Source organism: Rhinolophus sinicus, linkage group LG07, assembly GCF_036562045.2.
Source record: "Rhinolophus sinicus isolate RSC01 linkage group LG07, ASM3656204v1, whole genome shotgun sequence".
Lineage (NCBI taxonomy): Eukaryota > Metazoa > Chordata > Mammalia > Chiroptera > Rhinolophidae > Rhinolophus > Rhinolophus sinicus.
Genome location: NC_133757.1, coordinates 128,128,933 through 128,144,063, shown reverse-complemented (window position 1 = coordinate 128,144,063; position 15,131 = coordinate 128,128,933). Strand labels below are relative to the sequence as shown.

The 15,131-nt window shown below is 49.1% G+C and overlaps 1 protein-coding gene across 15 annotated transcripts in view; it reads right to left on the bottom strand.

The window, feature by feature from the left end:
* ANK2 (ankyrin 2) overlaps nt 1-15,131 on the bottom strand; it is a 360,143-nt gene that overhangs the window by 229,754 nt on the left and 115,258 nt on the right. For 6 of the 15 annotated variants that reach the window (XM_074338589.1, XM_074338603.1, XM_074338591.1 and 3 more), the window contains exon 1: nt 5,773-5,929. The exons of 3 other annotated variants lie outside the window; for them this stretch is intronic. In XM_074338589.1, the coding sequence (XP_074194690.1) occupies nt 5,773-5,853 (81 nt within the window). In that variant the 5' untranslated portion in view covers nt 5,854-5,929. Of the gene's footprint in view, nt 1-5,772; nt 5,930-15,131 lie in introns of those variants that run through there. 6 more of the 15 variants (XM_074338618.1, XM_074338628.1, XM_074338624.1 and 3 more) reach the window with 2 other exon arrangements.

Genomic DNA, 15,131 nt, shown 5'->3' with positions numbered 1-15,131 from the left:
AGAGCAACATGAGTAAAAGCAGGTCTGATGGGCGAGGAGAAGCTCACCAGGTTTGGGCGTATCATTAACCAGAGCACTGTCTTCTGTCTTCCCTCCACCTTTTAAAACGTGACCCTCCCTAAATGGTTGGCAGGAATTAATGAATTTCAAGGAACAGAAATACTTATCTCACTGACTTGGTCTCAGGTGCATAAAGTCATTTTTTTCTACCAGAAGGTTGTCTCATCCGATAGCAATTCCCGCTCTGCCCTTGTGAGTAACAGGAAGTGTCGATGGCACGTGTATCTGTTGTGATGAGTGAGCCAGTGCCCACTGAGACCAAACCAGGCAGTGGCTTTGTCTCTGCCAGCAGCGGGGATTGGAAGAGAAACAAGCAGGAAAGAGTAAAGCTGTGGCGTGTTTGTAATTCAGTGTGTTCTGAATCAGGGCACGGCAGTGACCAATAGTTTAAACTAGCTCAGTATGCAGTCACTTGTCTCTTAGAAACTTTATCCAGGAGAAAGAAACCAGAAACACCTCAGAAAAGAGTGTGTGAAAAAGAATCTTCCATGAGCGGCGCCTGGCTGTCCCATAAACCGTTCCTCCAGACTACTTAGACCAAACTTCTGAGAGCAGAATCAACGATTTACGCTCACTGAATTTAATAAGCCACCCGAAGGTAGCTGTTGGCTCATTTCGTTTTCATTCATTTTGATGGATTTTCAAAGTCCAGTTCAACCTCTGTATGGAGGGAAAGAAACATCTGCACCCACATATCACACAATCTATGGTAATGGAAGCAAAGGATGGACAGAGACATCCCACCAGGAAGGAACCCCCAATATGTGTTCCCTCAGATTCGAGTGAGCACTTCGCAGAATATGAGGCACTGATGGAGGGGGAAAGAGCTGGGGTGTCTGAGCAGAAGATGTCGCTGCAGGGACCTCAGAAGCTTTGCAAGACAAGCAGGTAGCTCGACACCCAGTTGCCACGGGAGGACGGTACAAAACATGTCATGTGTTGACGAGTCTGAGAAGTGTCTCTCATTTCTCCGGCACCTTCCCTACATGCAGTTCCTCCTCTACCAAACTGGGGTACCCTCAGGGAGTTACTCTGGAGGTGACATGAGAGACTGTCCAGACACCGAGCAGGAGAAGACAGAAGGAGGCTCCCACTTCGTGCCACTGCTGCCGCCACGGGATGTACACAAATGTCACGGCATGAACCAATACACAGCCTAACACATCATGGAAATGAGGGGCTCTTCTTTCCAAAATAACTCAACTCCATGCCTGCTGACCACGTGCTGAAGCAATGGTGCTAAGTAAACTCTCACGCACATAAAAAGAGTTGGGAGCTTGCTAAAACTTCCCAAAAGTGATGAGCAGGTCTCGAGTGTGTCCTAAGAATGTATTCTTTTGGCAGGTGACCCAGGGAATTGTGGTCAGCAGACAGCACTTCATTCTAAAAGGGACATTTTAGGGTTCATACCTGGCTATTCCTTACATATGCAACTAGCAATGAAAAGACCAGTGTCATAAAGGCAGGCAGAAAGAGATGCAAACAAAGAGAAGCAGCAGGTAAGGGACTTTCCCACCCAATAAAAAGAGTCCACAGTTCTGACCGAGGATCCTCTAAGCATGTTCAGAGATGGGAAGCGCTGTCTCCAGGCAACACAAGCTGTTGGGGTGATAAGTTGATGATAAGGGTAATTTATGAGTTCTTTGAAAAATGGAAGAAATGAGGATATTACTCAGATAAATTATGTGTGAAAGCCTTTCTCAACTTGACTGAACTTCTAAATTCAAAACTACTTTGGCTGCAAGAGATCAGGGCAGCCAGGCCTTGGCTTTGCCGCTGGACCCTCTAAAAAAGCCCCACTGTCCCCAGCTGCTGTGACAGTGAGCCATTCGCCACGCCTCTCATTCACTTTTCAGTCACTCAGCTGCACCACCTTCCTCTCCCCATTCGGGCAAGGAAACAGCAATTTAAATGTGTATGTATACAACCAAAATACTCTGCATTACCATGAAGCTTTTAAAAAATGGTCTAGTTGGAAACATCATAAGTAAGTAGAAGGCAGCCTAGAAAGTCCTTTGATCGAACTGCTCTGGAGAAAACAACAGAGGTTGAGTGTTATCTCTGTATAGTTACCCCATGAGCAAGCAAACGGATGTTAAGCCGTCCACTATCTCCTGTCTCAGAAGAAATGAGACCCTGCAAAGCCCGCTGTCAGGTGTGTCTGGTGGTGACTGAGGCTGCTTGTTCCATGACATTTATGCAAATCAGCAAAGGCTCCTGCAGCCTCGTTCAGTACACTGCGTGTCACTGACACAAAGCTGGAAAGAGTGGGTGCTACCCACGTGCACAGTCTTGGATTATTTCAATCAAATCTGCCTAAACACTGTCTGGAATCAGAAGGTGTCAGCGTTGTCTGGGGTTAGAACAGGCTAAGAACGCTCTGATTCTGACACATTCCACACCGGTCCCAGTGGCTGCCTTCCCTCCGGGGTTCGAGCTGAGTCAGAGTGTCCCCATTTCCTGTCCCACTGCCACCAACAGATCAGAGTATCACCCCAAATCTGCACCCCAGGCAATATCCGTTCCTGTGAAATAACTGGGCCTCAAGAAAACTATTCTGTTGACGAGCCAGATGAAAATGGTTTCTATGAATACTTCAGCAAAAACCACTGTCTGACCTATTTTCCTTGGACACTAAAGAGCATCCAGTAATAAATAAATTTCTCTCTGTCTCCTAAAGTATCTTTGTGTTCAAGTTTGGGAAAGAGAGAAGCAGCCGCTGACACCCAGGGCAGGCCTGGCCCTATCAGCTTGGCCGTGGTGTTCCCTGTACATAAACAATGGGAGGTCATCCCAGACCAGGCCCCTCTGGACCGTCACAGAGCAGGACAAAATGGCACCACCCCTATCACGTCGGCACACGACAGAACACAAATAGCGTCCCGGGCACGGAATGCCAGACGTCCCATCTCTGGCTAATGACATGGCTGCTTCTCCATCAACCACAGCTTCAGTCTGCCCCCCTAGAGCTGACTGAGTGGGGTACACAGCTGCAGAACTGCCCCTGCTTCCTGAGGGCACCCAACCCAGAGTGAGCGCCCCCTTCTCGGCCCCTCCAAAGCCCAAATCCTGCAGGTGTTTCTAACTCGGCCTCCCAGTCCCTGAAGCCAGAGCAGGCATTCTTAAGAAAAGCTAAAAAACTGTGTCTTCGAGGTACTCACGAAAAGGCTACTATAAAATGAACTCTTTATCTTCTCACGTTGTGGGCTCTGTGGCAAAAGAGCTTTTGGCTCTGTCCCTCAGAAGAATTCCTGTTGTGAGGTGTCGAACAAGCCGTGGGCTGCGGCTCCTTTGTTAGCTATTTCCCACAGGAAGAGGCACGTTCTGGAGGAACATGGTTCCACACGTGGCATCCACAGGCCAAGCATCCCTGGGTCTTCGACAGACTGGCCCGTGGGGGTCACCATGGATTAAAGTGACATGGCATGGACCTGGTCCACTCCCACTTTCTCAGATTTTGTCTGTAGTAGGGAAGCTTACCTCTCAATTAGCATGTCCTTGTGACAGCACATGTAATGATCTAGTTTCTAAATATACAAATTTAAGTTGCCTGCTGTGCAGAAAGATGTGAAGCAGGAACCTGAAGACCTGGGGCACATGTACAGAAACCTCGACAATTCATGAGGTCAAGTTTCTAGTTATCATATATAACTTGGGACACTGTGAAAAATGACTCAGCCTTTGCAAAGTGCTGATATTTTGCTCTGCCTCTCTCAAAATATGAACAGACTTTCCTTCTACAGGGTTTATTACGACAGGTCACTTCCACTTAAGGGAACAGTAACAACACTAAAAGTTAGTGCCGTCAACTATATATTAAATACCACTCAAAGAATTTTACACACATTATTTTAATCCTCATGAAATACCAAAAGGTATATACAATTATGCACATGTTGCAGGTGAGTACCAGATCAGAGAAATTAAATTATATGCTCCAAACACATATTAAGGATAAGCTAAGATTCAAACCCACTTACACCTGATATGACAGGCTGAAGAGAGAGAGAGAGAGTGTGTATGTTTCCTTTTAGGTGAAATTACTTTTAACACTCAATATTCGCTGTCTTAACAGCTCATTTAATATATGCCTCTGAATACACACACACACACACACACACACACACACACACACACACACTCAAAACTTGCTAGTAATTGTATCATTTTCACTACAAGTTTGGAAAAGAATTTATTCCTAAAATAAATATGTTTGAGAAAACGGAGCTTAAAAAGCATTGGTGATCACACCAAGAGCCTCCTGTGCGATGACTTCCATCGTGTGAGTTTCGCGTCATCACTCGGAGCCTCCAGTGTCCCTGACACGCGTGCTCCGCCCTTTCGCAGCTCTGAGCGTCTTGTTTCTACAGCAGCACAGGCGGTTCAGAGAGAAATCAGAGGACTTGGAAATGATATTGTTAATTCAAGCAAAAATTCCTTCTTTCTTTTTCCCTATCTCTTGCTCTTTCTCTTTTCTATTTTTTTTTTCTCTTTTTAAAATGGTGATCAATCAGCTGACACTATAAAATGCCCTGGGGAGGGGGGGGGTCCAGTCCTCTTCTGTACAAAGGACATTGTACCGGGTCCCCGCCCGCCCTGGGTCAGCCTGTGCCTGTAACAGACTGCATCGCTGTCGTCATGCGATTACTAAATTTTCACATGTGGCAGGCTTATTTTTATCAAGTTACATAGCACCATACAAACACAGTAACCCTTTTTGCTAACACAATGGTCTTAACTAGTACCGGGGGTTACTATTTATTTTGAATTGTTAGCTTATGAGACGTAGTACACCAGACACCTACGGTTTTGGAGCACAATGCAATTTCGACATTAGGAAAATGAAAATATTCATTTGTTCACGATACTTATGTTTTTAATCTGCTCCTTCAACACCCAGGCCATCCACTACTGGCACCATTTACATTAGAATCGAATCTTCTATCCTGCCCTATAGCAGCCTCAGCAAGCCAGTGGATTTGCGGAGAATTTATGTAAAAAGCATGTCTCCGAGGTGGGGCTCAGGAGCCCGGAGCCTGCGACAGTTTCCAGGGTGAGTCGGGCCATAAAGAAAGCGCTGGTCCTGGGTGGGGCCTCCCTTTGCTTCTGCCCGCGGCGCGGCCCTGGCATCACCTCCATGGAAACCAGCCGTGCGGGGAGGTCCCGCAGGCAAACCTCTCCGCGGACTGTGAGCCCCGCACCCCAGCCCAGTCTCTTCGCGCGCGGTTGTCTCCATCCGCGGGAGAGCTGTCACGCCGCCGCCTGGGGAAGTGCGGAGCGCGGGCGAACGGAGACACAGCGCACCGGGGACCTTGTTCCTCCCGTCACAGCAGCCGCCCCTGGGCGGGAAGAAGGCCCTGAGCGGTCGGACCGAAAGGCATCTGCCAGGTCGCCATCGCCAGCCTGGCACGGAGCAAACAGCGGGCCACAAAGCCCCGCTCTGCTTCACGACGCACCTTATCACTTCCTTGTAAACTACTCATTCCTCCTAAAAATAGCACGACTCTCGGCGGCGGGTGAGCGCCAGAAGCACCCATCCGGGCCGCCTGCCGGACACACGCACCTGTCCCCGTGGCCGCGCCCCAGCTGCGCCCGCCGCAGGCCAGGCCGCTCCCGCAGCTGGGCACGGACGCTGGGAGCCAGGTGTTCGCAGCCTCGGCGCGATCACACACACTCACACGGCCAGATAGACATCCTCCATCAGCAACTTACCTTTTTGGGTCTTTTTCTTCTCTGACTGGTGCCATTGAACTTCTCGCCACTGTCGCTTTTCTGAGCTGCATCTTCGTTCATCGTTGTGCACAGTTTGCAAAGAAGACAGCTCTGCCATGAGACCCGCCGCACAGGCCACTAGCGAGCGTGCGCGGGAGGCGGGAGGTGGGGAGGGGGCGCGGAGGGAGACTGGCGTTGCCATGGCAGCAGCTGCCACCGACTGTTTCTGCCTGCGCCGCTAAATCAGGTTCGCCAATCACAGTGGAGCTCCCAGGGAAGCCGGCCTTGGAAAAGAAGGCCGGGGCTGGGAAGACTGGGAACTGCGGTCCCTTCTGACACACCCTCCACTCCACAGCTCTCAGCCGGCACGCAAACCCGCACAAACCCACAAAAATCCCCACAAACCACACACACACACCCACAAACCCGCATACACCCCACAGAAACCCGCACAAACCCATACACAAACCCAGCACAAACCACACAAAACCCGCACAAACCCCCACAAGCCCCACAGAAACCCGCACAAACCCGCACAGAACCCCACAAACCTGCACAGACCCCACAGACCCACACAAACCCACACAAACCCCCACAACATTTCCCCTCCAGGTGCTTCAACAGGACAGACGGACACCTGGTGAGAAAACACTCCCGAATGTGCCTCTGGACCTACAGGGGTCCTTTCCACCACCCAGAGGTTACTCATGGAGGAGGAATGGCTATCAATACCCTACGGTGGATGCAGGTGCCATTTCTAAGATGCTCCGCACTTGAGTCGAATGATAGTCTTTTAAAACTGCACTCCAGGGCGGCTGTCATAAAGCCCTGACCAGGTCCCCCAGCTAACCCAAACCATTCCCTCCTATGCCTCCTCTCTGCTCCGCAGCTTCCCACAGGACACCTGTGACACCTGGCACACCTGCACGCTTACCAAGTGTCCCTCCCACACAGGCCGGGGATGGTGTGTGCGCACACATATGGGTGTGTGTGCGATCACTGAATTTCCTGGAAACAGTGTGACACATGGCCCATTAAAGGCAGTAAATCAACATTTCTTGAATATATTAGTTACACACTTTGGTGATATAAATAGAAGGCGTCATGGAATTAAAACACTGTGTAACTGATGTTCACCAAACACAATCCCTGCTCTCGAGGAGCTTATAGTAAAGTTCCAGAATTCTTCTTGATGAGAAAACCACACTTGTTTTTATAACAAGAAACCTGGTTTCATCTATTGGGTGGAAGTGGCCATATTGTATATTTAAACATTAAAATGTGGATGCAACCAGAGCCTAATGTGTTTTGTACACACACACACACACACACACGCTGCACACCTATTCCACTTGCTAGGAAAGAATGTGTAATGCACAGTGTTGATAGGCGTAAAAACAGAAGGATTAAACTAATGAGAGAATTTATGAAACACGCTGAAAATCCAAGGTACCTATGCAAATATGTTATAGCCATTCTTTAACCCTATCATCATTATTACAAACATAGGTAACTTTCAATTCAGAAAAGACTACCTTAAAATGTTTCTTCCATGAAAAAGGGAGCTCATCTTTCCAGTAACACCTCCGCCTCCTGTCCCCACTCTGCCTCAGCACCCAGACCAGGGCACCTCCCAACCAGCGTCAGCACAGCCTTGCTGTCCTGCCCCACCCCCCCTCCTGGTAGAGCTCATTCCCACCAGGATACCTGGGGTCCCACAGCCAGCACTCAGGCCCGGCCTCGGTCCTCTTCTTTCTGTAAAAGCCCAACAGCAGTGCTACAGAAGCAGCCAGAAGCCCTGGTCCCAGCATCCTCAGAGCCCTCACCTCAATCCTCCCTCACCCAGCCCGTCCCTGACTCCCTCACCTGTCCCCACAACATTCCCACACAGGGGAAAGGTCCACATCAGTCACAGTACAGGTGAAAAGACAGGTAAACAGCGGTTTGGGTAACTTGCCCAGATAACAACACGCTACAGAGCTGACATCCTGAGTGCAAGACCACTGCGCTTTCACTCAGTCACAGCTGCACAGTGTAATAAAGTGTGGTGAGGTGAGCAGAGACAAAGCTAGGAATGCCAAGAGCAGACAACACAGCCAGGTGACAGTGGCCCAGGTAGCAAAAGGAAATCCTTACTGGTTTTAAGGATGCATATGTCATAGGCATGGAGTATTAGAGGTGATTACATTAATTTTAATATGCCTATTCTGTTTTATTAAACGTTAGAGTTAATAGCATTATAAAATCTGACACTTACTACTTTTTTTATTGTGACATTATGCGAATGGGGTCAAGCTCCCTGAAGTATAATCAGTTATGTCTTAGAAACAGGTTCTCTTCCAAAAGTGAGTTTGTCAGTCAGAGCTGTCTGCTGTTAAAAATACATTTTTCATAGCAACAATGTTATAATCAGGGTTAGTTCTCTAACGCCCTCAAAAGGCCTTCCTGCAGTGGATAATGTCAGCAACCAGGCCGGACAGGACAGTCCCTCGGACCATTCTCGTGTCCTCTTGGCCAGCATCAGGCTCTGCTGAAGTACTACCCCCAGCAGCTGATACGTGATTTCACTGAGAACAGCCCCTCTGCAGATGCATTCATGCTATTGTGAGGTCACACTGGGTTAGGGTTCCTTACAGGGAAATCGGGGTGTGTGGACACACGGAGGGAAGACAGCGGTGTGAAGACAAAGGCAGAAATGGGAGCCATGGGGCTGTAAGCCCCAGAATGCCAACTGCCAGCAGCCATCAGACACATGAAGCAATCAGGAGGGATCCTCACTTCGAGCCTTCTGCAGCAGCACGGCCCTGAGGACACCTGACTCCAGACTTCTACCTCCATTAATGGTCAGAGGATGAAATTCTATTGTGCTAAGCCACCCAGTTTGTGAAACTTTGTTAGGGTGCCGTGGGACACTAGTACAACCATACTTTCCAGGTGAGTACAGCCATGTGACAGACGTCCAGCCCTCAGAGTGTGGGCAGAAGCTCCCCTGCAGGCCCAGCTAGGACAAGCCCTCCCAGGAGTCATCTTCCCTCTTTGCCCACCTAGGGGCTGAGACCAGAGGGAGACACAACAGGGCAGGTGGGAGAGGAACAGCTTGGGGAAAGCCTGAGCTCCTGAATCACTGTGTGGAGCAGAGTCTCCCTCCTCCCCACACCCTCTTCCACGGACCCTAGTGGGACCTGGGTAACTTTCTGTCACTGACATTATGTTGCTGTTTGTGACAACAGTTAGACTGCAGTAACTCACCACATCTACTCATGTTCTCTGGAACGCAGTCACCTTTCCACTTTGGGCAGAAGTGTGTTTAAGAGGCTACATCAGCAGTCTGGGAGAATGATGATGGTGACGGGACAGACGCATTAGTCAGCCTGTCGCCACCAACAGTGTTACATTCACAAGCACTGGGAGGAGTGAGACGCAAGGACAGGGCAGTAGGGAGGCCTCCTGCCTAAACAGCCGGGGAAGAGACCTCATCTACAAAAAAGCCTCAACGAAACATGCCTGCAATCCATTTCATTTAACCAATGAGAAAACACGACCAGAAACAGTGGACAGTCCTGTGGTTCCACAGCTCATTCGTGGCAGAGGGAAGACCAGACTCCAGGGCTTGTGCCCCCTCAAGAGGCAGCCTTTACACCGGGGTGGCCTTCATATGGGGGGACTTAAAAATCCTATGGTAAATCTTGTCTACTTTCATTTGAAACAAGGACCCATCAGGTCTTGCTTCAGGTGTAACAGGCAGGAGAGAAACCAATTCACCACACGACCACCCTCAGGGACTGACTGGGAAGAAAGACCCCATTTCTTGTGTAAATACGATAGCCTGGGCAGCTTGGTGAGTTAGACCTTACAGCAGCCGCAGGGGCAGGCTGGCTGGCTTCACTCAAGCCAGTCTTAGATAAGGTGATGACAGAGAGGTATTTGGCTATAAAACTTGCCATGTCCAACCTAGAAAGAGAGCTTCTGGAACCCATGGCCTACCATTTTAGCAGCTCACTTCACCTGAGCAAACAATTACTAACATTTGCATAATGATTAATTGTAGTCTCATTTTGCATAAATATCAACAACACTGCAGATTAGATGTACAGTTTCATGGGAGAATGAGAACGCGCGTGCTCCGGTCTAGGTCAGTTTTTTAGGACGGCCTGTCACCTGCTCACTCTACTACACGCAGCCCCGCTCAGTCTCCAGTGACATCAGGCCTTGAAAATAGCTGTGGTAATTGGGTTTTCCTGCAGATGCAAATGAACGGCACACTGGGGCCGGTTGTGTCCTTGACAGACAGATTTTTCCAGTGAGATTTAACTTCATGACTGTAAATATTTTAAACCTTAAACCATCTTGAAAGTGATGACAATTTGTTTTTATTTTAACTATGAAGAGAGAGTAGATCAATAAATACGCAACACAGCAGCAACCCAGAGGCCTCCTATGTAACTCGTATGTGAATGTAAACGTATCTAAAAGATGCAGAACCACGGTGGTGACAGAAGTGACAAAGGCCACGAGAACTCATATGCTGGAGGGGAACTTGGAGACCATCCCTCCGGCCCCTCACGGTCAACAATGAAGCAAAGAGGAGCCAAGTGGGCTGCGTCCCGGCACGTAAGGCTGCGCCTCAGCTGGCAGCGTCCTAAGCAACTCCGACTTTTCTCCTGTCTAAGCCGGTGCCATCAGAGGACTTCCGGTGCCGTCAGGACTTCCGGTGCCGTCAGGACTTTCCGGTGCCGTCAGGACTTCCGGTGCCATCAGAGGACTTCCGGTGCCGTCAGGACTTCCGGTGCCGTCAGGACTTCCGGTGCCGTCAGGACTTCCGGTGCCGTCAGGACTTCCGGTGCCGTCAGGACTTCCGGTGGGGTCTTCACCGGAACCAGCGTTGCGCCTCCCGCCCTGCTTAGCACACAGAGGCCCCGTGATGGCTCAGTCGCCCTCAGAATGAAAACAATCACGATCCGTTATCAGAGACAAATGTTTCAGGCATTCAAAGGAGTTGCTGGAGGAGAATGAGACAAAATAATTATTTCTACATGTTGCAAAAAAACCCCGTTTAGGTCATGGTTTGCTGCAGCTGAGAATCACAGCCGGAGGAGGCAGAGGAGGCTTCCGTTGGGGGAGATCGCTTCTCCGCAACGTGACTCTTGGCCAAAAAACCTCACGAATGATGGAAAAGAGCCCGTAAACAACTGGATATGATCAGAAAGACGACAGATGACAAAGGAGGTCAGTTTGCCACCTTCTCTCTCCTGTGAGTGAATTACTGATAACCAACCACTAGTATTGCTGCCATTTAGGAAAAAACTCGAAATGAAGATTGTATTAATCGTGCTCGCTAACGTCTAACATCACCCGGTCCAGACTGACATCATCCCAAATACTTATTGCCGTTACAAACAACCTCATAAACTGAGTGGCTTCAAACAATACTTTTCTTTTGTTCACAGACTGTGGACGGGGGGTTCAGGAAGGGCTCAGAGGGCTCGCTCAGCTGCCCCAGTCTCTCAGATCCATGGGGCAGCCAGGGCTGGGGACCCACAGTCTCTCAGATCCATGGGGCAGCCAGGGCTGGGGACCCACAGTCTCTCAGATCCATGGGGCAGCCAGGGCTGGGGACCCACAGTCTCTCAGATCCATGGGGCAGCCAGGGCTGGGGACCCACAGTCTCTCAGATCCATGGGGCAGCCAGGGCTGGGGACCCACAGTCTCTCAGATCCATGGGGCAGCCAGGGCTGGGGACCCACAGTCTCTCAGATCCATGGGGCAGCCAGGGCTGGGGACCCACAGTCTCTCAGATCCATGGGGCAGCCAGGGCTGGGGACCCACAGTCTCTCAGATCCATGGGGCAGCCAGGGCTGGGGACCCACAGTCTCTCAGATCCATGGGGCAGCCAGGGCTGGGGACCCACAGTCTCTCAGATCCATGGGGCAGCCAGGGCTGGGGACCCACAGTCTCTCAGATCCATGGGGCAGCCAGGGCTGGGGACCCACAGTCTCTCAGATCCATGGGGCAGCCAGGGCTGGGGACCCACAGTCTCTCAGATCCATGGGGCAGCCAGGGCTGGGGACCCACAGTCTCTCAGATCCATGGGGCAGCCAGGGTTGGGGGACCCACCTGTGGAGGCTCATACAGCTGGCACTCCTGGGCTCTCTCCCGATGTGGCACCTCGTCTTCCAGGGCCTTTAAATTTGGCTGGTGGCCCCCAGGTACTTACACTCCCATGACAGCTGGTCTCCTCTGGGGGGCAGGGAGTGGAAAGTGGCAGGCCAGTCAAGGGTCTGCCATACTTTATTGGTCCAAACAGTCACAGGACCCATCGAGATTCAAGATGTGAATAAATGGACTCCAGCTCTTAGGACGGTGCATGGGAAGGTCACGTTGCAGTAGAGCATGTGGGATGGGAGCCATGTTGGAAATGCAACCTGCTACAGATGGCGAGCCAGTGCAGACACCAGGAAGGAGGTAACATGAGGGCTGACTCTGCATACTGTGAACACAAGGTCTTTTCCCAAATGAACATACCCTGCGAGCTAGAAATGCAGTGTTCTGCATTGTTGTTGTTGTTGTTTAATACAAAAAATAAAAATAAAAAAAGGTTTCAGACATTCATTTCTGGAATGATTAACCACGGGGTCAAACACTCCTAGTCCCGAAGGTAAGTTTCATGTATCAATCACTCTTTCAGAGCACGAGCCATGTGCCTGGCTCTTTCCCATTTGAAGCACAGCGGCTTTTGCACTTTCTCTCTTTCCTGCCACTCTCCTTGGGCACTCACCCCCACACCATTCTGTCCTTCTATATAACTTCAATATGACCTCATAGCAACCTTAAATTCTACAGTGCAAAAATAAGTAAAATGCTTAACAGGGAAACAAAGCATCTTCCAGCTTAGAACTAACTTGAGCCAATGTCTAGAAAGAGACATTCAGTGTGTGCACTTCCATTGTGAGCTTCAAATCTACACCAGGAAAATGACTAAACACATGAGTTGGAGGCAAGATTATCAACCTGTGAACACAGTGTCACTACAGCCCAGAATGGGTCTTCAGTGCTGGTTTGTAGAAATGTTGGGTAGTATTTGTTCTGGGCCTCAAAAACCTATGTATGTGACAGCTTCCCTTTGTCATTCATTCTTCACGGTTCCTTCCACTTAGGCCTCACTTGTTTTTCTTGCTTAGAAGTGAAAATAAAACAGTGTCTTTTTTAACTACTCAACCTGCTTAACTGCCAGGAACAAATTGTACCTGGGGCCTGGAGAATATGGTGAAAGTCAGACCTGGAAGGAGGGTCTCCAAACTCAAGGAGGAAGAAGAACCCTCCTGAAGAAGTTCAACAAATCACACGTGCCAAATTCAGGAACCAGAGTGTGATCAGCCCACCCAGTTTGCTCACACTATCTGTACAAATTACTGTATAATGTCTGCTTGACATTTCATCCTGTGTAAGTATCCAAAAAAGAACTTCCCATCTGTCAATTTACAAATGTATTTAGACTATAACAAACAATAATTTTCTTTTGCTCACAAACGTGTGGGCTGGGGATTCAAGAAGGGCTCAGAGGGCTCGCTCAGCTGTCTGAGTCACTCAGAATCATGGATGTCAGGGGAGGCAGCCAGGGCTGGGAGCTTTGCTATACTCAGTGCTGTCTATGCAGGTCGTGATGGGGACATACTTCACCATCCTCTCCACGGGCCCCAGTATACTAATGCCACACTTGCATCTATGGCTGTCCTTCTCAAACCACAGGAGTCTAAGTAAAAACTGATATGCAGCATTTCAAATTTCCTTTATGCCTAGTCAATTATGAGATCTTTCCTGGGCCCATAAACTTATCCACCTAGAAAGTGTCAAGAAGTGTGACGAATCTGAGATTCTACCTGCAACTGACCCGTTAGTCTGCTGCAGTCTCATGGGTGCTGGCAGAGGACAAGACGCCTGGGTCAGAGACCAAGAACACTGCTACTCAGGGCCTCAGCAAACCTGAGTCCTTTCCCCTCACTGCCACTCTCAGAGAGGTAACGTGTGGCACAGACGGGTGCCAGCACATTCTGTGGCCATGTACAGGGTGGAAAGCCTGAGCTCAGGGGACCCGAGTCTCTTACAGGTGGCAGTAAGCGTCTCTGATCTGTGCCCCAGCCAGAGCCATTGTCTTTACCATGCTGGCCAGCCAGCCCACCAGATCTCTGCTCCTCAGTCTCCCGAGGCTGCTTCTTGCACCAACATCCTTGAAAAATAGTCCGGAACAAAAACAGATATTGCTCTGCTTGTGAAATGAACAGAAGTGTAAGAAACCCACAGAAAATTATCTCAACACAAAGGCTCCAAAACCGCAGGTCATCCTCCAGTTGAGGACATTAATGCTGACGTCCCTTTTGTGACAGCCTAAATCTAAGTGGAAACTATACTCAATCTCCGGCAAAGCCTCTGCAGCCACACACAGGTCTGTTCAATAGTTGAACAGCTCCCTTCCTTAGGGACACTGGGAGGTTACACACATTCTCTGTAGTTTTGCCAGACTCACTGTGGCCCACAAAGGAGCAATGGATGGACATCCCCACCTGGCGGTCTTCAGCCCCACCTGTCCTTAACTGACAGCATGGCTCATGGCAAACCATGTCCACCTGGCCTCACCGCCAGTTTCGCTCCCAATGTGTGGTCACTCTCTTCTTTTTCTCCCAGATAATTTTCTACTTCTTTATACCGCTGAAATTCCTTGAATCTATGAACCTACATTTTAAAGGGGGGAAATGAGTCAAAGAGAATTTAATGAGCAGATTAAATGGCCAGTGATTCAATAGTAAACAGAATGTAACAAAGCTGATTTTTCTTTTTTCACTGGAAAACAGAGATATCAGAAAACATATGAGACTAAATAAAGAATCAAGAGGTTAGTAAACTACTGTCCATGGGCTAAATCTGGCCTGCTGCCTGTTTTTGTAAATAAAGTTTTATTGGAACACACACACGAAAAAAAAGAAATGTTTCTCAAGGTCAACAAATGAAGTCAGAAAATAATGAGGGAAAACAGAAACACTAACAGTTAATGCTCTTAATTATTTAGACCTGGGAAACAATTTTGGCACTTGCCCAAATGCTGTAGAATTTTCCCCACCAGTTCAGACAGAAATAAAAAGTCTACTCGGCTTGAAAGTCAGTCACTTTTCCCTTCTCTCTTTCTAGTCCATCAGACCCAGTAAATAACACCTTTTCTTTCCACTTGGGGAGTACATCTTGGTATTCCTTCTACTGTATTCCCATTACCACTGTGCCACCTTTTTGCTGAACTATTTTAATGAACAGAACTTGCTGTCTCATCACCTTACGTTTTCTCCTCGAATCTGACCTCCAGACTGTTGTAC